The 24,451-nt window shown below is 38.5% G+C and overlaps 3 protein-coding genes across 3 annotated transcripts in view; 1 reads left to right on the top strand and 2 right to left on the bottom strand.

Annotated features, from left to right (window-relative positions):
* Positions 1 to 1,463, bottom strand: part of rhobtb3 (Rho related BTB domain containing 3) — a 45,507-nt gene extending 44,044 nt beyond the window's left edge. Inside the window, exons 1-2 of the mRNA XM_038277846.1 lie at positions 975 to 1,463; positions 493 to 724 (exon numbers count right to left, since the gene is read on the bottom strand). Coding sequence (XP_038133774.1) covers positions 493 to 724; positions 975 to 976 — 234 coding nt within the window. The 5' untranslated portion in view covers positions 977 to 1,463. The remainder of the gene's footprint in view (positions 1 to 492; positions 725 to 974) is intronic.
* Positions 1,464 to 6,875: 5,412 nt separating this feature from the next.
* rfesd (Rieske (Fe-S) domain containing) lies at positions 6,876 to 9,727 on the bottom strand. The gene is made up of 4 exons (XM_038277894.1): positions 9,583 to 9,727; positions 8,317 to 8,489; positions 7,732 to 7,766; positions 6,876 to 7,473 (listed from the first exon to the last, which is right to left on the bottom strand). The coding sequence occupies exons 2-4, from the start codon at positions 8,471 to 8,473 to the stop codon at positions 7,165 to 7,167; spliced, it is 501 nt and encodes a 166-aa protein (XP_038133822.1). The 5' UTR covers positions 8,474 to 8,489; positions 9,583 to 9,727; the 3' UTR covers positions 6,876 to 7,164.
* Positions 9,728 to 14,311: 4,584 nt separating this feature from the next.
* On the top strand, positions 14,312 to 24,342 carry nudt2 (nudix (nucleoside diphosphate linked moiety X)-type motif 2). Its single transcript, XM_038277843.1, has 3 exons — positions 14,312 to 14,454; positions 23,238 to 23,399; positions 23,489 to 24,342. Exons 2-3 carry the CDS (start codon positions 23,270 to 23,272, stop codon positions 23,803 to 23,805), a joined length of 447 nt encoding a protein of 148 aa, XP_038133771.1. The 5' UTR covers positions 14,312 to 14,454; positions 23,238 to 23,269; the 3' UTR covers positions 23,806 to 24,342.
* The last annotated feature ends 109 nt before the right edge of the window (positions 24,343 to 24,451 follow it).

The following is a 24,451-nucleotide window of genomic DNA, read 5'->3' as shown; positions in this document are numbered from 1 at the left end:
ATAAAAAGACCATTCAAGTAGCACATTTTTCCTGATGTTTTTGAGAATATACTGTAGGGGTGAAAGCTGCAGCTGCTACTAGTGTGAAGTGAATGGACAGCAACAAAGCATTAAAGCAACAATGGGGAAATGCTGTCCCCTCAATGCTAATGTAAACCCTGGTTGGATAAGGATTCAAAACTGGATATGAAGATGAAATCTGACGCACAGTTTCAGAGTTATAACTGATAAAATAATTGCTGTCTGTGGTTCTACAGTAGGCTATGGTGTAATTGAGCAATATATGAAAAAAAAAAAAGAACTGTGAACTAGTTCGTTTTTTGGAATTGTGAACTATGAACTGAACTAGTTCATTTTAAAATGTGTGAACTGAACTTTGAACTAGTTCACGTAGAAAGAGAACTTTCCCAACACTGTCTACAATCAACTTAAGCAATTCAAACAACGTCTTAGTGAGGAAATGAACCCTCTATCTGGTCCCTTGTGTCTTACCCAACTGGGACAATCCCGAACCACCACGGTGACGTCTCCAAACACGCGCGAGGTGTACTCCATGAAGGCAGGGTTGTTCACGCTGCCCTCCGGGTCGCAGGGTCCCACCAGCGCTCCGTGACCCAGGTAGCTCCATAGCAAGCCTCCCTGCAGTTGGCCCTGGCCCATGGGCTCCTCCCCGGGCCCGACTCCTCCGGGACACTCGCTGCCCAGAGCAACGATGTGGATGGACCTGTGAGGCAGGCAGCTCCAGGGTTAGACTATTCATTCATTTCTATCACAGAGACACTGCATCACCTGTTATGTCTGTGGAAATGACAGAGATGGAGCTCACCAAGGCCTTTATTACACCTGAGAGGGCATTACGGTTCAGTAAATCAAAGAGTCGGACAACTGTTTTCATGCAGTGATGAATGGATGTAGGATAAATAAAGCATGATTTCCTTCTGTGCCAATTAGTTGCAGCGTGCAGATGAACTTACATTGTGTTCTCCGCGGTTCTGTCCAGATGCTCTGCGCTAGATGTCCACGGCGCGTCTCCACGCCACTCTGCAGTCAGGCTCTTTTTCCGCAATGAGCCGCCGATAATCCCCCACTCATCGGTGGCTGGCCCCCCGGGAGCCCGGGCTGCTGCACGGGGTTCCAGCGGTTACTCGCATCTCTCTGTCTTTGTTATTCATTCATAAAAGCGGAGCTCGGCACCGTCCCGAACCGATGGACCGACCGCAGAGGCGCACCGGACCGGACAGCCAGCACTAGCAACAGCAGCAGCAGCAGCGCCCATGGGCGGCCAGGCAGACAGCTTACCGAGCTGATTTCCACCGATCAGAGGATCAGCTCAGCGTCCGGACATATGGAGAACAGCGATGTGACCAAAACTAAACAGACAGAGAGGAGTATGGGCAGCGGACCGAACCGCGTCTGACTCAGCAACACGCACGAGGACACATGCGCTAGAGCGCGCGCCACTTCCTACAAACACACTGGCGTCCAGGACATGGTGTGGATTTTGTTTTAGTTTGTTCCAAATGTTCAAATTTATTTCCAACATGGGATGTTGTTCTTTCTATCCATTATTTAATGACAGCAAACGAAATAGGCAGATATAATGTTCAGAAATTTTGTTTACTCTGAAAAAATGAACATCTGGCAACACCACTATCCGTCTGTTTTTTAAGCTTTGATGTTAGATGTCAACAAATTTGACATAGCATCCATTCCAAAAAAGCAACCTATTAGGCATGGGCGCTTCTAGACAGGGGCCAACGCCTCTGGAGAACCAGTGTAAAAGTACAAGAATTGAAGAATTTTCTTTAAAATTGTTTATTTTACCTTTATTTGCACAGGTTGGTAAGACAGGATGGCGTACATTTAAAATACGCAACAACAAATGAAAATGATAGTATCTTATTTAAGTTGATAATTATCTTATTCTTAGGGAAGAAATTGTAATTTATTTTGCACATCATCTTATTTACCTTTTTAGTTTAAGGGTAAATATGCTTATCTTAAGAACTTTTTATATCAGTTTTTGCTGTGCAATACCAAGATGATTTTTTTATGATGATGGACTGCACTGCTATCTTAGATTGAGCCAAAAAAGCTTTTTGATCTTATATTAAATTATATATATTTCTTATTTTGAGAATTTATATCATGATTTAAAGAAGTTTCACTAAGTGCACCTGGCATATTATTACTCTTATTTTGCGTAGACTTCTCAAAAGAAGATAATTAATTAGTCTTCTCTTGTTTTGTGTATCAATCATGAAACAAGATCAAAAAGATTTTTTGGCTATAGAGCCTGGTTAGAGGGATAATTTTTCTAGTGTGTAACTGATTCGTCCTTTGGACCAGTTTAATTATTCACTTCCACAATTTACTTTAAAAATTCTTGTCATCTTAAACTCCAACCATATTAAGATAAGACCACAATTTTTTTTCTAATTCGTTTTGTCCTGTGCCCCTTTGAAAACCACCTGCCCCACCCGTACTCCACTGATAAAATTTCTCTAGAACTACCAATGATTGTCAGGACTCCTGGCTCCGGTCCGCCTCCTCACACACCTGCGAACGGTTACCTTATCACCGGACTGCTCTTAAGCTGCTGGTTGCCATTACCTCGACGTCAGAGTGTTTCCCAGTTTGGGGTACTCTACCCAAGCCTTGTTTATTCTGAGCCTATCTGAGTTTTTGCATTGCGAGCTTTTGTACTCTAGCCAAGCTGAGATCATATTGAGTTTGACTGAGTGCTTGTCTCCCTGAAATTCAATTTTGTTTGTTTTTGCCTTTCGGCAGGAAGCCTTCCTGCAAACTGGATCTTTCCGGACCGCCTCTCCCAAGAGGCATCAACTGAGTCTTACACTGAGCGACAAACAGGAGGTTTGGATCCAGCCACCTTTGAAAACGCTGAGGATTTCTCTCTGAGTAAGGAAATCATCTTCACCACGACCCGTTCAAGTACCACAGGAAAACTGAGTTGCAACCAGTGTCTGCATCATTCCTCACTGTCCGAGTACTGGGTAAACCCTGTTCCGCCCTCCACTGAATCAGACAAACTCTGGAAGACTAACACACAGACTGGAGTCAAAGAGTCTCCACTTCTCTGGAAACGTGAGTCGCAACAATTCCTCTCCTTCAAGATTAAAAAATCCAATTTCCCACTGAGCCTGAATCTAACAGTCTGTCTTCCCCTCGTCTTCCAGTTTCCGGCTGAGCAGAGTTCGGAGAAAAACTCTGCACCGAGCTCAAAAAAACATTTAAATAAAACCTGTTGAACTTTTACTTTGTGTCTCTCTGTTTGGTTTCACTGCATGTGGGTCAGAGCCCTAGATAAATCATGACAATAATATTAGGCCTTATAGAGACACAAGATCTTAAGATAAATCTGAACATAATGACACACTTAATAAAAACACATAAATTAAATCTGAAATACTACCCATGAAAAAAAGTCTTCTAATTCAAACATATCCAAAGGTATACCCACACCTCTCAGCCGTGGGAGCTGGCTCGGAGCTCGTCTGCCTGGCTGTGTGTTTCCCAGATGGGGCCGCCTGTGGAGCTGGTTTACAGTTGCCTTTTGTATCTTTGATTCTTGTTTGTCTGCTTCTGTCTCTTGAACCCCAGTCCACCTCAGCAGATGGCCGCTCACATTGAGCCTAGTTCTGCTGGAGGTTTCTTCCTGTTAACATTGAGTTTTTCCTCTCCACTCTCGCTGCAAGCATGCTTGGTGTGAGGGATTGCTGAAGAGTCCATGAGTCGATGCAATAAACTGGTTTACCTTAGAAAACTTTGAACCAATCTCACTGTATTATCTGGTTCAATTGTAAAGTGCCTTGAGATGACGTGTTGTGAATTAGCACCATATAAATAAACTGAATTGAATTGAAAATCTCAGTGATAATGAGATAAAGGAATATCACTTTTGAAAACCAAAAGCTTGTATCACTTTTTTAAGAGAAGTTTAAAATCTGTATGTAATCAATCAAAAATGTTAGTGATGTTGCAGCACCAAAACCCTTAGAATAACTGCCCAGCCTTCTGCTTTTTTCCACTGGTATTTGACTGGAAGCTTTGGGGTTGGAAGTCCTCTTTGTAACTACCTTAATCTTCAGCTCCCTTCCCAGAATCTCTATCAGTAATTATTATTATTACACAGTATTATTATTGTTTTTAGTCAGCTTGCACATTTTGGTCAAATTAAAAAGATAACGCTAAATCTGTATATTTATAATATTAGTTATTTTAATGTAATTGTTAGTGCTTAACCATTCATTCTCAGAAATATCAGTTATTAATAAGTCATGTTTGTAGTGGAATCATTCTGGAGATGTTTGTGGTGCAGTGGTCAGCTATGTTACTTTGCAATAAGAAGATCCTGGGTTTGAATCCTATCTTGAGCGCCATCTGCATGTGGGTACCACTGTCCAAAAACATAACTTTTATGTTCCTTAACTGCAGATTACCCTGAGTCATGTGCCTGCATAGCCTCATCCTTTGATCTGTTGTGAACTGTCTAGGATGTATCTCACCTCTTGCTTTATGACTGCAAGAATTAGTCACATCCCTGACTGTCAGTCAATAAGTAGGTATGGTTTTGAATAGCTTAAAAGAAGACTGAAATGTAATTTCTTTCATTCCCATATCCCTGATCATTGTGCATGTGTCTTTTTATATACGAGTTTCTTCCCTTTAACTGAGTCAGTCTAAATGTGGACTAGTAACTCATCTGTGATCCAAACAGCCTCTCTTAATAACCCCTAGCCATGTACCAACATTTAATATTAAAAATATTCCTGAAACACCTTTAATGGGCAACTATGTTGTGAAATCTCTGAGGAACAATATAAAATACAGGATGTAAAGGGTGTCTAATGTGTAATTTAACATTATAGCCCATAAATAATTAACCTGCTTGTCTGATCTGTTATATTATGTCCTTTTTTAACTCATATCTTGTCAATAAACTATACATTTATGCTGCTTGTTTTCTCTCTTGAGGCATTACAGCAAAATACTTATTCTTCCAGGCTGTTTTGTTTTGGGGCTTAAAGCAGGCAATAAATTATCTGGTCGTCCCTCTTGGATAAACTCAAGGTCTTCTACAGCTGTTTTGTAGAGTTAGACGAGCCTGAGGACATATACATTTTTAATCAGAGCATCTTGTTCCATTCACAACCATGTAATGTGATCAAGCTGTAGAATTTGAATTCCCTGTAAATCTGTGTGGCTCCCAGGGCCGCTGCTGTCCCTCAGGTATCCCCGCTTTGCAGTTTTCTCACATAGTCGTCTCTTTATCTTGACAAACGCTCTCAGTTGTTGACCTATTAGAAATGACCTTCAGTAGATAGTGGCTCGGGGAATCTTGTCAGTTTGACAGAATAATAATATGTTAATAGTTCATCCTTGGAAACTTTGCAACCTTTATCTTACTTATCAATCATATTTAAAGTGTCAATAGGAGAAAGCCTCCAGTGCAGGGGGAGGTAGCTTAAAGATACCAACAGGAATCATGTTTGACTGTTCTTAATTAATTCTTACATTACAATGTTGATCTCATTGTGTATTAAGTTAGCTATTCAGTTTATTTTTAGTGCATACTGATCTGGAAAAACTGAAAAAAATGTACATATTTCAGCATGCCTTACCATTAACTATAATAAAAAAGGTTAGAAAGACAATTCCCTAGTTTAGGATTTACTTAGCTCTGTTTTGACAAAATAAGTATCTCTTAAATAAGGAGAAAAATCCTTAAACTTTTTCACATTCTGGAACATTAAAACTACAAACATTGGTGTATTTTATAGGGATTTTAACACAACACAACACTGGAAAGAAGAAACACGATAGATGTGAACTTGTCTTGTTTTTTTGTTGTTTTTTAATAGGTTATTTCTCTTTCTGCAATATATATATAAAAAGGAGAAGTAGTCATCTTTAGATTGAAAGTTTGTGGGTTCAATTCCTGCTTTCTCCTTTCACTTGTCAATGTTCCCCTGAGCAACAGGCCCTCAACCCTAATTTTCCTACCTATTGGCGTATGAACATGCGCTCATTAGTGAGTGTGAAATGGGGGACTTTGAAATCTTTGATTGGTCAGTATTACCCAGAAAGCACTAAATTCAATAATTTACCACATTTTATTCATTTGTTGTCTCTATTTCTTCAAAGTTAGATAACGTTCTGTTTTACTTATGTTTTAAATATATAAAGACTGATCTAATGGTTTGGTAAATTGCAATTTCCACATTGTTATTTCTGTATTAACAGAACATGGGGACAAGATATCAACACATTAACACACATAACATTGTGATGGAACATTTAGAATTCTGATTTCCTTTCATTTTCTCTTTGACTAAAACAAAAAAGACCCAAGTTTGTTTGTTTTTCCTTAGCTATTAATCGACGTGGGGATTGTAAGGGGGGGTGGGAAAGTTTCCTTTTGAAAAAGCGTTTGGCCTAAAAAGTTTGAGACCTCCTGGTGAAATATAGTCTCAGTATAAACCAAGCTGTTTCGTGAAGACCTCACAATAAAAAAAAAAAAAAATAAATAAATAAATAAACAATGCAGCACCGTTCAATTCCCCATTTCTGAAAAAAACAGATAGAGTTTAGTGCAACTGCAACCTGATTGGTGATCCTGGTGATTGATGACCTTGAATTGGACCAATCTCGTCAGATCAACAGTATTTACAATCACATAAAAATCCAATAAAACAAGTTTAACACAGGGTGTAAAGAAAAAACAAATTCATAGGGGCTAAAAATGTTTCAGACCAATAGGGTAGAACGACATAATGCTAAGATTTACAGTTTCTTTGTTATCTAAAGGAAGCTTACCTACATCATTAACAATTTACCACTTTTTTTTCTTGATCTTTTTATTTTTTAATCTATGTCATTCCCCACTTCAGGAATGTATTGATCATTATACAGCTTTTTATCACAGCAGCTCAGTGTCTGTATGCATATTTCATGAGGAAGAGATAGGAGTGAGTAAGGAAACACATGGCCACACAGTTATACTAGCATGATTATTTATGAAATAGAATTTAAATTCCTATATGCTTGTGCACCAATTAAGGTAGGTCATGTCTGGATTGATGTTAATTAACATCCTCTTTACAATAGTCAGTTCATTCTGAGATCAGAGGAAAAAAGGCATCTTCACTCGTCCTCCTCTCTCATTACAGGCATATCCCCCTCAGATGCTTCAGCCTTGTCTCTCTCCACCTTGCCCTTTTCTCCTTGGTAGTAGTCTGATTCGATCCAGTTTGGGATGGTGGTGAGCTTGACAAAGACTTCACCGTTGGTCTCTGTGACTGTGTGGACCCTCTGCTTCACACCCTTGGAGTACCACCTGAGCACAGGAGGGTTTTCCTTGGGGTTTCTGGCCCTGTACAAGCCCTCCCCCTCAGCCAAAGTGATCTTGTACTTGTGCTTTGGACAGATTATGCACAACTTGCCGTTGATGTCCTGTGTGTAAAATGTGTTTGTTTGGAAACAAAGCAGGTGGTTATGTATTAATGCGATGCAAATTTGACATTGTAATTACAGAAACTGTCTGAGGCTACGCCTGGCAGTTCCTTGTAGATGATTTAGCACAGATGGATTCACAGGTGAGAGCAAGTGCAGGGTGATAATAAACACATCAAGTTCAGGCCTCCCACCTGACCTCAGTGGCATAATACATTCCTCTGACATCAAGTTAAATAGGGTCAAATAGAACCTCACCTCAATGTCCCCGTTCAGCAGCGTTCCTCCAGCATCTGCATAAAAAAATACAGTTTTTTTTTTTATTGCTGGATAAACAAACTGGTTGACAGCATATCTTTGCATGTTTGCAAATAATTGTGTTATACCAAAAATATCCAGTGTCCCCATTCTAAGAGAGAATCAAAACTTCCAAAACCCTTGTTGAACTGGTTGAAATGAGCTAACATTAAAATAAATTGTTTTTTACATTTTACATATTAATTAGGGCGTATTTTCTGTATATTTACTAATTTAGAAAGAGATTTTCAGAAAATGAGCTTATATTATTATTAAGATTGTTGTGACCAACAGGTTATTGAAATATATGATCTTCTAATCTTTTTGCAGAAAAAATGCAAAGTTTCTGTATTGTCTTTAAATAATATAGAAATCAGTTTGCTAATTTTTCTTTATATGGACATCTGCAATTTCTCTGAAAGATTTAGTAAATGCTGCATAGCAGGGTTTCTGACCATTTTTACTGATCAGGTAATGTTGATGGTTTGTAAAAGCTTTTTTTCAGATGATCATTTTTTAAATAAAGTTGAATGAAATCCTACTCACGATAACAGTAACAGTCAATAGCATAGAAGACTCCCTGGTGGTAGATAATCAGTATATCTCGACCCTCTAGAGTCCTGAAAGACCGCTTTGCTTTAATCAGTTCATCTTTCTTGCCGACGAAGTGAAGTCCTCCAGATGGCTGCTGTTTCTCCTCCATGGCTCACAGTTTCAGCCTGTTTCAAGAGCAAGCACCGAATATTACAATTTTCAATGGCATGCAAAACAAGTTTCTCTAATGTGTTTTAGTTTTCAAAACTTTTACAAGATCCTCAACAACTTGAAGAATGTCTTTTTTTTTTTATTTGTCACCGGATTTTTTGTGTTTGCATCTCCAATCTCTGCTGTTAGCTTCAATTAAGTCCATAAATAATCCAGGACGTTGGCGCAAGAACATGTCCTGGCACCAATCAGCTCCTGACTCAAGGCTTTAATACCATGAATCCCTAATATCTGCCCCATCATCACTTGGGAAACATCAAGTTGCTAGTCTGTCAGAAATGGCAAGAAAAAGCTGTCAAAAACAGGACCTGATGAAAAACTGAGATAAATCAATTATACTGGGAGTCATATAAATAACCTACATACATTATGATCCATTGTATCCAAAGACAAAGTGCTACTACATCATCTAAATGTGCAATCTTCCCAGAAGGAAGCATGTATTAGAAATATTTGGATGCAAATGTCATTTTCAGCAGCATATTAGTATTTGTCAAACTGCATGGCTATTGATATGCACTAGATAAGAATATCATCAAAAAGTCAGCTCATTTTAATAAAAGGGAAATTTATATAAGACCTACAACACAAAGAATGGTATCTATTTATTTTAAAAACATGCTAAGTTTCACAACTTTTGTTTGATTTTTTTTTGTGTGTGTGTGTCCTGTTTTGCCAATATAGTTCTGAGATGGATGTCCCAGAGTGAGATTATAGATAGATTTCCTTAGTTTGTCCATGCTGCTGTCATGAAAAAAAGGCCCTTACCAAGCACGGAGTACATAAACTGCAATAAAGGACATGCTTTTCAAAAGGCCTACTTTTCTTTTTAAAAAACACTTTTCTTATTGGCGCTGTGTAATGTCCAAATTATTTGAACTAAATTATATGTTTCGAATTTCCATCAGCCATAAACCATGATTATTAAGATACAGATTCAGGAATATTTTAACACCTAGACAGTAAGCAAGTTTCCCATTTATAAATATATAAATATATATAAATGAAGAATGACAAAGACAGGTTTATATCTCATTCTAACTTTACCTTGAAACCCAGCGGCTGTGACTTCTTCGTCAAAATGAACAACTGCGCTGCTGTCAGCTCAGGGTTAAAAGGAAGACTTGTTTCTATTATCTTCTTGCACAGGCTGTCTTCAGTTGGTCCAGCCTCCTCTGGGTCTGTTTCTTATCTAAGCAGTTACAGACATGAAGCACACTCTATTAATTCTGATGACATCTGAGGGTCTTACCACTACGCCTTCCGCACAGAGTCTATTTGATTGTGTAGAAATGCTTTTTTTTAATAGACTGGGCCCTTTGTTTTACATCCATTAGAGTTAATTGTTAAGGGCTTCGTGGAATACCCATAAAGACTTAAAATGGGATAAAATACTGTAATGAAATGTTAATCAGTCAAAACATGTAAAGACTGTAGGTTTTGTCTACTTTTCCAAAATCCACCATGTTCCTTGCCATAGGTTTTAACTAAGGGGTTAAACAGATCATTAATATGATCACTTATTGTTATTTGCTGAAAATCTTACTCTCTGGCAGCCTTATTTGTCAGACAGTAGAGGGTGGGGGGAACCATGATTAGCTATGTTTTACACAGTTTTACTGTGGCTGATGGCATGTGCTCTTTTTCATTCTTTTTGACAAGAAAACTGGCTCAACTGCTTCTTTCCTAGACAGAGTCACCTGTGGAGCTACCATTATATCCATTAGAGATCATTGTTAAGGGCTTCATGAGTTACCCATAAAGACTTAAAAAAGCAACCATCTGCGCTCTGGACTCAGTGGAGGAAATGGCTGAGAGGACGGTGCTGTCCAAGTTTACATCCATCATGGACAACACCTTCCACCCCCTGCACCAGAGTGTCAAGGAGCTGAGAAGCTCCTTTAGTGAAAGACTTATACGCCCTGCTTGTAAAAAGGAGCGCTACCGCAGGTCATTCATCCCTGCTGCCACCAGACTCTACAATGCATCACTATAACGGCAATAACTTGTGCAATGTATAATGTGCAATTACTATTTAACACCCTGTGCAATAACCTGTTTTTTATGTTTGACACCCAGTGCAATAGTTATATTTAAATTAGTGCTGTCAATCGATTAAATCTTTTTAATCTCGATTAATCGCATCAATGCCTAAGTTAACTCGCGATTAATCGCATTTTAATCACACATTTTTTTTCTGATTGAAAATCATTTAAATACTCTCGATGATATACAAAAAATACATACAGGCTAGGTTTGTGCCAATGTTCTTTTTTTAAATGAAAACAGGTCACAGACACTGATTTATGCCATAGAAACATATGGCAAGAAGATGGGGAGGCATGTAGCAAAAAATAACAAATATGTAGCCAAAAAAAGGCCCTGAAAACAGGCTGATGTAAAAGACAGTCTTTACAGTTAATACAGTCTTTTGAACAAAGACAAGCATTTTGCTCTACTGCTATAAAATGTAGTAGAGTTAACATTAGATGTCAATTAACCAAGGTAATAATGAACAATTTTCAATCAATACATCAAAATCAATAGACCGACATCACTAGATGGAGGTAGTCTATGCTCTAGAAAGTTACTTTTCAGCCTCTTAACAAAAATGAGAACACACACACAAACACACACCCACCCACACACACACACACACACACACACACACACACACACGATACTGACCTGTGGCGTACACAGACAGCAAGAGTGCCGTAGCAGATTCCATTTCAACTCAGTAATCTGTTTTCTCAGCGTATTTCAGGTTGCTACTAGTTACCAGACACTCAATTTGTTTGTTGGTGGTGGGGCTTAAAGAAAAGGCACTAGCGTCACCCAGTGTATGAGCGTCTTTTTTCCTTGAGGAGCTCCGCTCTCGAATCCTATGGAAAATGCATAGACTGGGGGAAAATAGCCCTGCCTTCCCGCAGGCTGCAGCGGGATGTACTTGGAAAATTGTACCATAAAACCACATAGCGTTAATCTCACGTTAAAAAAATTATCGCCATTAAAATGGCCTCGCGTTAACGCGATAATAACGCGATAATTTTGACAGCACTAATTTAAATAGATATCCATCAATTTTAATACCCATGTAAATACCCTGTGCAATAATGCTATATATATATATATATATATATATATATATATATATATATATATATATATATATAAAGAAGATTTTAGTTATGTATGGACACTGTATATGCTGTACATATCCCATGCTGCTTTTTCTTCCTTTGGCACCTTCTTCTTCTTTTTCTGGACTATTTAAGCTGATGTAACGAGTACATTTCTCCACTGCGAGATCAGTAAAGTTAATCAATCAATCAATCACATATTACCTTTTCGAACATATAAAGTATTAGTATGTTAGAAATATTCCTTTAGTATGTCTGCTTTTGTGTCCTTACCTCAGTCGGCCTCAGCAGAAGAGCCTGCTTCTGATTGAGGTTCCTCCCTGTTAAAAAGGAGATTTTTCCTCTCTACTGTCACTGCATGCATAAGGGATGTAGATTCAGCAACACAATCTAAGTGAATATACAGTGTTGCTACAAACTCATCCAGGAGGAGCGTGTTCTGCAAAGGCATTGACTAAATGCAATCAGCTGGTTTTCCTCAGATTTTTCTTTACTGGCCTGACTGATGATCTGATTGACTTATCTTTGTAAAGGGACTCAAGTTGGCATGTGTTGTGAATTGGCACAACATAATTACACGAACTGGACTGAAAAGAAATGTTATGGAGAGACATCCAACGTACTGTGTAACTCACCATATTGTGTCTGATTTGTTATAATCTAAAAACTATTTAATCTCTCATTATTTAATCTTTTTTTTTTTGGGGGGGGGGATATTTTTAAGTCCTCTGATTGGATTACAATTTGGTAAATTGTTCAATTGTTCAATGTAAATTAATAATTAATGATAAATACATTTTAATACATTATGACAGACTCAGACTGGTCCAAAAATGGGCGTCAGCCTTTAGGACACATACCCTGTTTGCTCAATGAGTCAACCAGTTATGTTATTTATTTTTTATTTTTTATTTTTTGTATTTTCTGTTTTGTTCTATATTTTTGGTTTTGTTTTGTTTGGTTGTTTTTTGTTTTTTTTTTTTCTTAAACTATGTTGTTTTTTAGCGTAGTGAGGTGGTTTCTTATTTATTTATTTATTGTAAGTTAGTAATGATTAACAGATAACAGACGGGGGGATCAGATTTGGTATTTCACCGCATATCCTACAGAAACCACATGTGCAGGAAGAGTGAACAGTAGACAACCACGGAACCAGGCCGGTGGTGCATGGCGCGTGTTTTGAAGCTGCTTGTGGAGAGATGTCCTGGGCCGTGAGTAGTGAGGAAACAGGAAGCGATTCTTGTGGGATGGAAGAAGGAAATAGTGACAATGAAGGTTGGAAGATAGCAACATCAAAAAATGAGAAAAAGCGGAAAAAACAGAGATCAGTTAAAGGGGAATCTAGTTCAGAACAATCCAGTGATGATCAATCCATACATTCCACAGCACAACAAAATGAATTCAAAGTCATATTCAAAGTCGTTAATCAGGCAGACTCTTTTACAAATTGGAATCCGGTTCACTTAACAAAAACCATCAATAAACTTGTCGGAGAAGTCAGAGGTGCCAGAATTCTGTACAGTGGAGACCTGCTAATTAACTGCAGAGACAGCGCCCAGCAAGGCAAAGCAATACGTATCAACAAAATTGACGGGATAAGAGTTCAGTGCAGCCTAATGGAGAACAAAAAGATCAGCAGGGGAGTCATTGGAGGAGTTCCTCTAAAAATTTCTGAAAAAGAGATTCTGGAAAACATAAGCGGTGCAAAAGTAAAAGAAGTAAAACGGTTAAAAACAACAAGAAACGGAGAAAGATCTGACAGTTTATCGGTGTTAATTAAATTCGAAGAAGAGCAATTACCAAGCAAAGTATTCATCGGTTACATAAGCTATAATGTCAAAATCTACAATCCTCCACCATTGAGATGTTTCAAATGCCAAAAATTCGGTCACATTGCAGCAGTTTGTAAAGGGAAACAGAGGTGTGGAAGGTGTGCAGGAGAACATGAGTACGGAAAATGTGGAAAAGAAGCTAAAATAAAATGCTGTAATTGTGGTGGAGAACATACTGCTGCTTATCGCGGCTGTGAAGCAAGCAAAAGGTCTGAGGAAATTTAAAAAATGAAATTTGAGCTCGGAATAACCTACGCTGAAGCTGCAAAAAGGATCCCATCTCAGTCAGAAAAACCCAAACCTACAGTTCAACACACAGCAAATTCCAAACCTCTAGAGAAATCTCCAAAAATTGATGAAGACTCACTAATTGTTAAAAAGACAAATTTTGTTCTTTTCATGGTAGAAGTGATTAATTGTACTGCACAGACAACAAAAAAAAACTGAAAAAATCAAAATAATAGTGAAGGCTGCAGAAAAATATCTGGACATTAAAGATTTGAACTGAGAGATGGTTGGAAGCATGATGGGAGGACCGATGGGACCATCAGAAACTGGCAGAATTATGATGACCTAGAGTAAATTAAAATTATATGGGCAAATGTGATTTAGTATTATGTTGGTTTAAGTTACACAGGTTTTTTTTTTTTTTTTTTTTTTTTTTTTTTGGGGGGGGGGGGGGTGAATCGTTTCCTGTTTTCTTGCTTTACTCCATATCAGTTGGTGGCGGTAATGCACAATTCACAAGTCTGCCAACCGCCATAAACTCTCATAAGAAGAAGAAGAAGAACCACATGTGCAATGGAGACCATTGACTGAGAAACCTGAGCTGTCACTTAGCGGAACCAAATAATCGTCCTTCCTCAAGTCCAGCCGGACGAATTTATCAGACGTACCGAAGCGCTTCCTGCGCTCAGTGGAAATAACACCTGAAAAACTAAACCGTGAGTTGTTTCCTTTTTCATCTTGTTAGATTATTACACCAAACGTAAAAAGATAGCAAGACACTGGCACACTGGATAGAACCGACTCGATTTATATACATTAATTTAGCTACAGTAGCTAACGCCCGCAAAGATTAGCTTCTGTATCTATGCGAAAACTAACGTTAAAATAATAGAATATAAACGAATATAACCTCGTAAGGTCAACGTTACGTCGGGTTTATTATGAATTTGCTGTATTTGAGTTGTGGCTTCATTAAATATGTAAAGAAAATGTGTTTTATGGAGAATCAGATTAACTCAGCTGGTTATCATAACAGTTTGACCCAAAGGCAGAGTGAATGTGCAGGAATACCTCAAGATAACTGATTTAAATAGTTCAAGGGAAATCTGAGAAATATGACAAGAGATCCGTTTTATTGATTTATGGATGTGTGTGTGGAAGGGGTGGGCATTTATTATGTCTGGTATTGCGATACGTTTCTAGTCATAATAAGAATTTTGATTTAATCGTAAACTGGAGGTCTTCAACAAGGGGTCCACGACCCCTAGGGGTACCACAGAGGTACTGCATGGGGGTCGCGAAAGTTTTGGTTTTTTTAGACTTTTTTTTAATATTCCCCCCTGCAATTTTTTCCACTAATTGAAATGTCTCTAAATACACATTAACATGAGTTTAACATACTGCAGTAAACAGATAAATGGAGGCAGAAGATGTCTTTCAGCGACACACACAAGCTCTTTCAAGCTGGGGACCGTTTCATTCACAACACCTGTCCCATCCACGAGCGAGTCCCCCGCTCCATCTCACCATCAGTTTGGGGGTCCTTGACCTGGAAAACGTTGAAGACTCTTGATCTAGACCAGGCATCCCCAAACTCGGTCCTCAAGGCCCCCTGTCCTGCAGGTTTTAGAGGTTCCCTTGCTCTAGCACAGCTGATTTTAATTGAAAGCTGATTAACAGGCTTTTGGTCTACTGCAATCATTATAACCAGCTGTGCTGTAGCAGAGAAACCTCTAAAACCTGCAGGACTGGGGGCCTTGAGGACCAAGTTTGGGGATGCCTGATCTAGACCATAAAATCAATGATGAGTAAAAACTCAAAAAACTGTTTGAATTTATATTTAAGAATTTATATTTGTACCATTTTTCCAATTGTTCTTACTTCCCTTTGGGCATTGACAAATGTTAAGAATATGATTAAATGTCGCTACTAAGAAACGTCTAGTGATATAAAGCATACTTCTTTAAGTAATTAGAAGGCCATTTCAATAATATCCACACGTATTATTTGTTATTGTGGGGCTATGATTGCTGTGTGAAGCAGTCACAGTCACACAGATACCTAAGAAAAAGTGTACATGAAGTTTTTTTTTTCACTTGTATATCGTTATACGGATAATACCACAGAGTAATTGAACTGTATTGATCTCACATTGGAGAAATTTACCTCTGCATTTAACCCATTACCTTAGGGAGCAGTGGGCTGCCACCATGGGGCACCGTGGAAGCAATGGGGGGTTAGGGGTCTTTGCTTAGAGACCCAGAGTGGCAGTCTTTGGGATTGGGTTTCAAACTCACAACCTCGAATTCCAAGCTCTATCCCCTAACCGAGGCATCCCCAAAGTCCGTCCTCAAGGGCCGCTGTCCTGCAGGTTTTAGAGGTTTGTCTGCTTAAGCACAGCTGATTCTGTGGATTGCATATCAGCAAAAACTTCTAAATCAACAATCGATGTAAATCAGGTGCGCAGGAGCAGGGAAACCTCTAAAACCTGCAGAACAGCGGCCCTCGAGGACAGACTTTGGGGATGGCTGCACTAACCACTAGGCTGCCACTCCACCTGTAGTGCAGGGGTGCTCAAGTCCAGTCCTCCAGAGCTACTATTCTGCAGCTATTTGATGCAATCCATTTTTAACACACCTGAATCAAATGAGTGGCTCGTTGCCACACCTCTGCTGAGCTAAATGAGGAATTGGGGCTTTAGGTGAAGGTGTGCTTGAGAAGAGATGCATCTAAAAGTTACAGGATGGTAGCTCTTGAGGACTGGACTTGAGCACCCCTGCTGTAGTTTATGAAGATAAGATTTTAAGAGCACATCGCCATGCCCTAGTGTGTTTTTTATTTATTTATTTTTTTTATTATTAATTTTACACCTGCAACCTTGTAAAACGTGGGCCGTTTTGAGAAAGATGAGATATTAATATATTATACAAGTTTCTTGTTTTTTTATTTTTTTTATTTTATCTTTTATTTGGAAAGGCAGGTCTCAGTTGCTCTGTACAACCCATCTTCCACAACAATGGAAATTTGTTTGTATAATAACCGTACATCCGTTACAAAAGGGTGAAGGGGGGGGGGTCCAGTCTGAATTTTCTTATGTTAGAGGAGAAGCACAACCAAGAACATAATTTTGCCATCGTCCTGAACTGGGAAACAATGCACAGCACAACAGTGTTTACATGTGATAGACATATTTATTCCACAGGGATTACTGATTTGACATAGTTTGTCCATTTAGACCAGATCCTGAAAAATAATTCCTTTCAACCTTGAACAGAAAAACATAACGTCTCCAGAATGTAAATGTCCTGTAAAATATTGACCGTCTCCTCAACTGTAGGAGCTTCAGGCTTAACCGTTTTCTAGGGATTGTCTTTTTGCAGGCTGCCAGAAGCATTAACAGTAGTTTTGTGTGTGTCTTCGCTGCCCAATGTTTTTTTGAGCTGGAGGTAGAAAATATCAGTGTTATTCCAACAGAACTGTCTCCATGTATTGGTCATCCAGTGTGATTTATTTATCGGTTCCCAGTCTTCAGTTGAGTAAGATACATTTCCTTCTTTTACTCGCTTGTTTCTTATTTAATTTGCGCCACCTTGTTTAGAGGATAGAATACCATTGTACATTATGGAAACTAGTTTCTTGCATGAACCTGACTTCAACAGAGACAAGAACACATTAAAAAAGTCCTGGTTTGGCTGTTCCCCAATTGTCACATATATAGAGTTAGACTTAGACTCAACTTTATTTATCCATTGGGAATACTCCTTCAGAGAAATTCTGGTTCCAGTAGCTTATATAGAGTACAAAGAGTTCAAGCAAGATGTCATTAAAGATAAAAAAAAATATGACAGACAATATAAAAAGAGTGTATATAGTACAAAAGTATAAAAAAGAAAAAAGCTGTAATGTCCTGGAATATGTTTCCCTTAGATATAAAACAATATATATATGCACAGTGGAGAGCTAATGGAAGGATATACAGTAGTTGACAAGGGTCACATATGTATCACATAGGTCTCCGTTAATTTTTATCCTAGCTGATGGTTTATTGTTTAGAACTGCAATGACATCTATTATGGTCTGGGAACCTGGACAATACTTTGTAAAGAAAAGACCATCTGACTGAGTCAAAAGCCTTCTCTGCATCCAGACTCAGTACAAGAGACTATTTTTTGTTGAACTACATGATTTAGATTAAAATATGCAAGGTTTTTCTGATGTTATCCTGTGTCTGTCTCTGTCTGATGAAGCCTGTTTGGTCCTTATGGATTATCACTGGCAAGATGTTTTCCACTCTCTGTGCGATTGTGGCAGTAAATAAATTATAATCAATATTTTGCACATGTATTGGGCAGTAGTTTCCAACTTATCCTCTCCCTCCTTAGAGATTAGTGAAATAACTGTCTCTCCATGAGGGAGGGATTATTTTCTTTTCCAGTAGATTGTGGAAAACTCTCAGTAACACAGGGACTAACTGATCTTGCATTTCTCTTAACCCCTCAGAGGTAAACCCATCCGTTCCTGAAGATTTCCCACCTTTCAACTTTCTAATCACTGACCTTAGTTCTGCTTCAATGGTCTCTGATATTAATTGTTCGTTTTGCTCGCCTGTAATATTGAACAGAGAGAGAGAGTTGGGAAAGGAATCTGTTTGTTCATTATTCCATTTGGGTTGGGAATATAGGCTTTGAAAAAATATCTTCAAAGCATTTATGGATCTTTTCTAGGTTTGTTTCAACCTTATTTGTATGTATATTCTGTATTTTGTGAATAGTCCTATCCACTTGTGGTTTCTGTAATTTAGGAGGAGCTTAAGAGACTCCCCCCCCTGCTTCATAGCATCTCTGTTTAGTAAAGAGAAGTTTATTTTACATTTCTTGCATGCTTAAATTATTTAGTTCCTTTTTTCACTGTCTCAATTTAAGTTCTTGTTGCCCTCTTGAGGGTTTTGGAATGGTCTTTCTGAAGTTTCTAAAAGAGTTTGTTTGTGCTGTCTAATGTTCTTTACTTTGGAGGAAGCGGCTATTATTTTTCCCCTGACTACCGCCTTTAGAGCATGTTGGACCCACCTCTTTATTGTCATTCTCATCCAAGTATAGTTTGAGTTCAGTTTTCATATTCTTCATTGTTTTTTTCTCTTTAATAACTTTGTATTCAGTCTCCAGAATGTGGATCTGCTTCTTTCAGCCAGTTGAAAGGAGATATAGATTGGGCTGTGGTCTGACATTGGACTACAGCCAGTTTCCCAACTTTCTAATCTATGCACATCTTTTTTAAACATCAAGAAATAATCAGTTTGTGAGTATATAGTGTAAAAAGAATAATAATGTGTGTAGTCACGACTGGTCCACTAATCCCAGTTTGTTCATCATATTTTTTATTCTTTTACTGATATATTTTGAGTTAGTTTTCCCATTAGATGAGTTCAGATTTGGATTTAACCTAATATTAAAGTCTGCAACAAAGATAATTACTTCCTGACTTTTTGTTGCTGCTAATTCGGTTACTTTCTTGTAAAATGACCAGTCGCTACCGGGTGGGGCATAGGCATTAATGAAACTTATCAGGATGCAGTCTATTATTCCTATAATTAAAATATAACCACCCTCCCTGTCTTTATGTTCTGCAACATGTTCATAGTACAATGAGCTCGAACCCCTCTTTGCTTCCCGGAGCCGTGCAAACAAAAATAGATTTAAACCCCAATTTGTTCAGTTTGGCATGATCAGGATCATCTAGGTGTGATTCCTCTAGCATCGCTACTTTAACTTTCTTTCCTGAGTTTAGATAAAACTCTCCATCTCTTTAATTGAATCATTTATGCCATTTATACTGAAAGAAACCACCTTTAACTGTGTCCTCCCCTTTTGTTTAATTGTCTTCGCCATGCTACTGATGACTTTGAGAATCCCCCTCACTAGAACTAATAAAAACAGAATATAAAACAGTGAACTGTTATTCAAGTTTTGGTGCTTTTTTATTTTTTTATTTAAAATAATCTAAATACTTCACATAACAGCAGAGATGGGAAGTAATGAAGTACAAATACTAGTACAAGTACTCAAGTAGATTTTTCTGATATTTTTACTTTACTTTACTACTTATTTTTATGGCGACTTTTTACTTCTACTCCTTACATTTTTACACAAATATCTGTACTTTCTACTCCTTACATTTTAAAAAATTGGCTCGTTACTTTAGTTTTGAATCATTTCAATGGAGTTACAGTTATTATTTTTCACGTCATCAATACCAAATTCAATCTAATTGGATGGGAATCTACGTTGCATTTGACGCACCACTACAAGAGGAATCGACAGATTCGGTGGTATTCATTGGCGGCAAATCATTGCAGCTTGGTGGCGGTGGCGTTAGCATAGTAGCATGGACGACGAGATGATTGAAAATGAACACAACGAAGATCTAGTCCTATTGGCAGACATCCATTTAAAATGTAGGCAACGGCATGAAAAAAGTGGTTTCTACTTTTACTTTTATAGTTTAACTAAATTTACAAGCCTGTACTTTGTTACTTTTACTTGAGTAAAGAAGTTTAATCAGTACTTCCACTTTTACCAGAGTATTTTTTAACACAAGTATCTGTACTTTTACTCAAGTACGGAAAGTGAGTACTTTTGCCATCTCTGCATAACAGTAACACAACATCAAGAGGATGTTGTGGGGACACTGGTGCGGGTGGTTAGCCTCCAGGCTGCAGGACAAAGACCTAAAAACCCAGCATTGGTAAAATAGTTTAGATCAAAACATTTATATGAATAGCCAAGTTAGACTTTGGCTGTTTTTTTATTTTTATAAAGGATTTAAAGAAACTTTACTCTCGATGTGATAAACAGGAAAATAGGGACCCCTACAGACGTACAACTGTAATTGCAGTTATTATGGTTGTTCTGCTCTGCTATAATTCAGATGAACTAAATAGATTACAATGAAAATAATACATACATCAGATTTATATTTGTAAAAAGAAGAATGAAAAATATAAAGCCACGTATACTTAACCTTCCACCTAAAGATTATCTGGGTCTGTTAGTGTGCAACATAATATGCATTTAGAGTATCCTGCACACGACTGATCTTCCACTACTGGAGCTTTCAGCTTCTTGGTAGAATCGTTAACCTATTGTACCGATACTTCGATAACTTAAACATTTGTTGTCGAAACAACAAAAGAAGTCTTTATTTTTTGATGAATTTGGACTAAGAACCAGCTCAGTATGCTAAAGTCAACAGAAAGCAAGAACCCTTAGTGCAAACAAATTTGTTCTTAAATCGTTCATTTAAGGGATTTCGGAGAACATATCTTCACCTTTTTTCCCCTATTTCTAATATTCTATCATACTAACAAATCTTTCGAGTGCTCAAGACTTGCATATGAGTCTTGCGCAATCAGTCAGCTGCTATCCAAACCTAGTTTTTCCCTAAATGACTACATTTGTTGTGACTTAGAAGCAATTGTCAAATTTTAGGGCTATATTATTATATATTATGCAACTCTGCAATTATATATTACATTTTCATTCCCTGATGACAGAAGTGTCGGTCCACTTGCAGCTGCTGTATGTCGGCATCCAGGGGACACTGGTTCAATCTGTTTTTATTTCATCAAAGGACATAGTTAGAGATTAAAGCACTTTTGGAATTACATTTGGGACAGAAAGTCAGCAAAACTCCTCTAACTGTGAGACTTTTATTTATTTCACTCCTTTGCAGCTCCTTGGCTTTGTTATTACACTAAATGCTGAATATTTGGCTTTTGGTCTGTCTGACTTCGTCAAATTAGAGTTCTGTGGAAGAGATGTCAGACGTGGTCTGAAGATGTACTGTAGCAGATTTAGCAGAACATTGTTGTGTTGGTTGATATTGAACTCACATTTAGCATTTCCATCATATGCTGCACCTCCTGCCTTCATCAGTAGTTTTTATTTACAGTTTTCTTTTTCTTCTTAAATTATCTTTATTCTTTTATCTTATTTTTACTTCTGTAGCAGCACAACCACAGCATTTAAAGCTCTTTTCATTTATTTATTTCCACTGCTTGGCTTTTTTACAGGTCCTTAATTCTGCTGTTCAGCTCTCAGTCAGCAGACCTCGATCTGAGAACTTTTAATGTTTTTCTTCTGGGCGTGGGAAGCCGTACCCTTATATGGAATAATCCGGGTGGTAATTATGCATATTTAAATATCTCGAGAACAGGCGCTCACTTATGATGCGTTCAGACCGAATGCAGGGGAGGCGGTGATTTCTGGGAGCCCCGCTCCGCATTTCGGATCCTCAGTGTTTACACCCTGAAACGCATCATCAAAAAGGAGGAGCTTCAGCTGCGTTAAGCTGAAACCCACTGATGTGAAAAATGCTCAGCAAATAGACTGAATGGTTATTGCTTCTGTACATTCATTTGTAAAAATGGGGGAAAATAAGTAAATAAAAAAAAGATTACATGTGCTGCTGTCGTTTCAGAGATATTAAAGATTGTTTTGGGTGATCAAGAGGGTCTACTCTCCCTACCTTAGGCTCTGAATTGAATAAAAATGATCTAGCCTACTTTTTCAGTGCTACTTGAAATCAGCAAGTCGTTTGAGCTGATTTGGTTTCTAAGATGGAATTATTTTTAATTATAGCTATCGACATTTGCCTCCCAGCAGACATAAGTGCTGCGCTCGTTCCTGATATAAAGTTATTGCATAACATCAGATGTTCTCCCTGTGCTGGTATTGAATGCAACAGCGGGTAGGACTAAATTAAAGCAGCTTTTTTTAAAGCCACCTAAAAACCTCCTTAGAGCTTTCCTTATTTCTACCTTTTCTAGCATTATTTTCTCTGTATTCCATTTTAAGTGTGAAAGTTTCACTAACAACTAGTCCCTGATTGGCTGCTGGGTTGCGGTTTCATAGAAAAATTCAGCTCGTTTCATTTTCAGCGATCACCTCGTGGATTTGACCGCTGGCCGCTTCACCGCCCTTCAGCGTGCGGTTTGTATAGGAATTCTAAGTGAATCGACCACACTCGCCATGGCCAGCGCCTCTGGTGTGAACGCACCATTATGCACAGGGGACCTGTATCAGGTTTTACAAGGATTCTTTTATTAGGGAAGTAGTGGCCTAGTGGTTACGGTTGGAATCCTGAGGTTCTGAGTTTGAGCCCCACTCCCACAGACAGCCACTCTGGGTCTCTGAGCAAGACCCTTAATCCCACACTGCTTCCCGGGCGCCCTAGGATGGCAGCCCACTGCTGCCCAAGGGGACGGGTTAAATGCAGAGGTAAATTTCTCCAATGTGAAATCAATAAAGGTCATTATTATTATTATTTACAATCATTTACTGAAGTATAGAAAGTTTGTTGAATCTCATGTGTTGCGTTTGTAAAAACCTGCAGTAGGAGAAAAGGAATATAAATTCACAAAAATGTTGTTGCATGAGGCCCAATGATTACTTCTTAGAGCTCTTGGGTTAAACAGTCTTTATGGTGCTGATTTTCCACTCAGGTGCCGCAAATAAACCTTCCAGAACACAAGGAATGATGTCGCTGCGAGCTTGTGGGTTTATAGTTTTCCGTCGCCTTGTCGGCTGCAACCCCCCACCAGGCAACATCGAGTATCTCCTCTTGCAGACGTCCTATGGGGAGCACCACTGGACCCCACCCAAAGGTTTGCAACAAACACAAAGCCTCATTTGGGAAAATAATATAACTTTTTTGTTTTCATTTTTAAATATCATATCACATGTTTACTCTCAGGTCACGTTGATCCGGGTGAAGACCACCTGACCACAGCTTTAAGAGAGACCAAGGAAGAGGCAGGGTTGGGGCCGGAGCAGCTGCAGATTATAGACGGCTTTGTGCAGGAGCTGCGCTACGAGGTCCGTGGCAGACCCAAAGAGGTGCTGTACTGGCTGGCCGAGTTAAAAAACCCAGAGACGGCTGTGACTCTGTCCAACGAGCACCAGGACTACCGCTGGGCTCAGCTGGAGGAGGCCTGTAAGCTTAGCGGCTACAAAGATCTGCAGGAGACGCTAAGAGCAGCTCACAGACACTTGGAAGCTCAGCAGCACTGAAACCAGTAACCTTTATAATTGCTGTTCTTTACAGATATGTTTTAAGTCATCCCCATTCTGGGTTTTTTGGGTATGATTGGCCTGTAAATGTTGCACTACATCATCTCAATCAGGTTCAATCCTACAATGTAACTAGGCCACCCTTTGTTAAACCACCTGGCTCTGAATTTGCATATGTGCTTCAGATCACTGTCGCAATGCTTCAGATGTTCGTTTTAGAGTCATTTTCTTCTGTGAATGTCCACCACTGTCTGTGAATTCTCCATGTGTGGTCGTTCCTCTCACTGTTTGGTTCAATTAAGTCCTCAAGCTCCATTTATAACTCTCTTCATTTTGACTTTTGTTAATGACTGTGCTACCTACATGATGTTTTTTTTAGATAGTCCGGTTAGTTTAAATAACTTTTTCCCCTCCTAATATATTAAATCATTAGATTTTTTTTTCTCTTATTTTAATCCTTTAATGATTTGAAATATTAAACTGTGACAAAAGGAAATCTGTAATGGGAAAACAATACAAATCTGGGTAACTTTGAAAGCGTGTTATGTGTTGCTATATCAGAATCAGAAATACTTTAATAATCCCAGAGGGAAATTACTTATGGCATATGGCATTGTCAATGGTTTTAGCAATTTAACAGTAATGA

This window comes from Cyprinodon tularosa, unplaced genomic scaffold, assembly GCF_016077235.1.
Source record: "Cyprinodon tularosa strain WSP-4 unplaced genomic scaffold, ASM1607723v1 ctg135, whole genome shotgun sequence".
Taxonomy (NCBI): domain Eukaryota; kingdom Metazoa; phylum Chordata; class Actinopteri; order Cyprinodontiformes; family Cyprinodontidae; genus Cyprinodon; species Cyprinodon tularosa.
The sequence above is the reverse complement of the archived record's forward strand: the minus strand, read 5'-3'. Positions and strand labels throughout refer to the sequence as shown.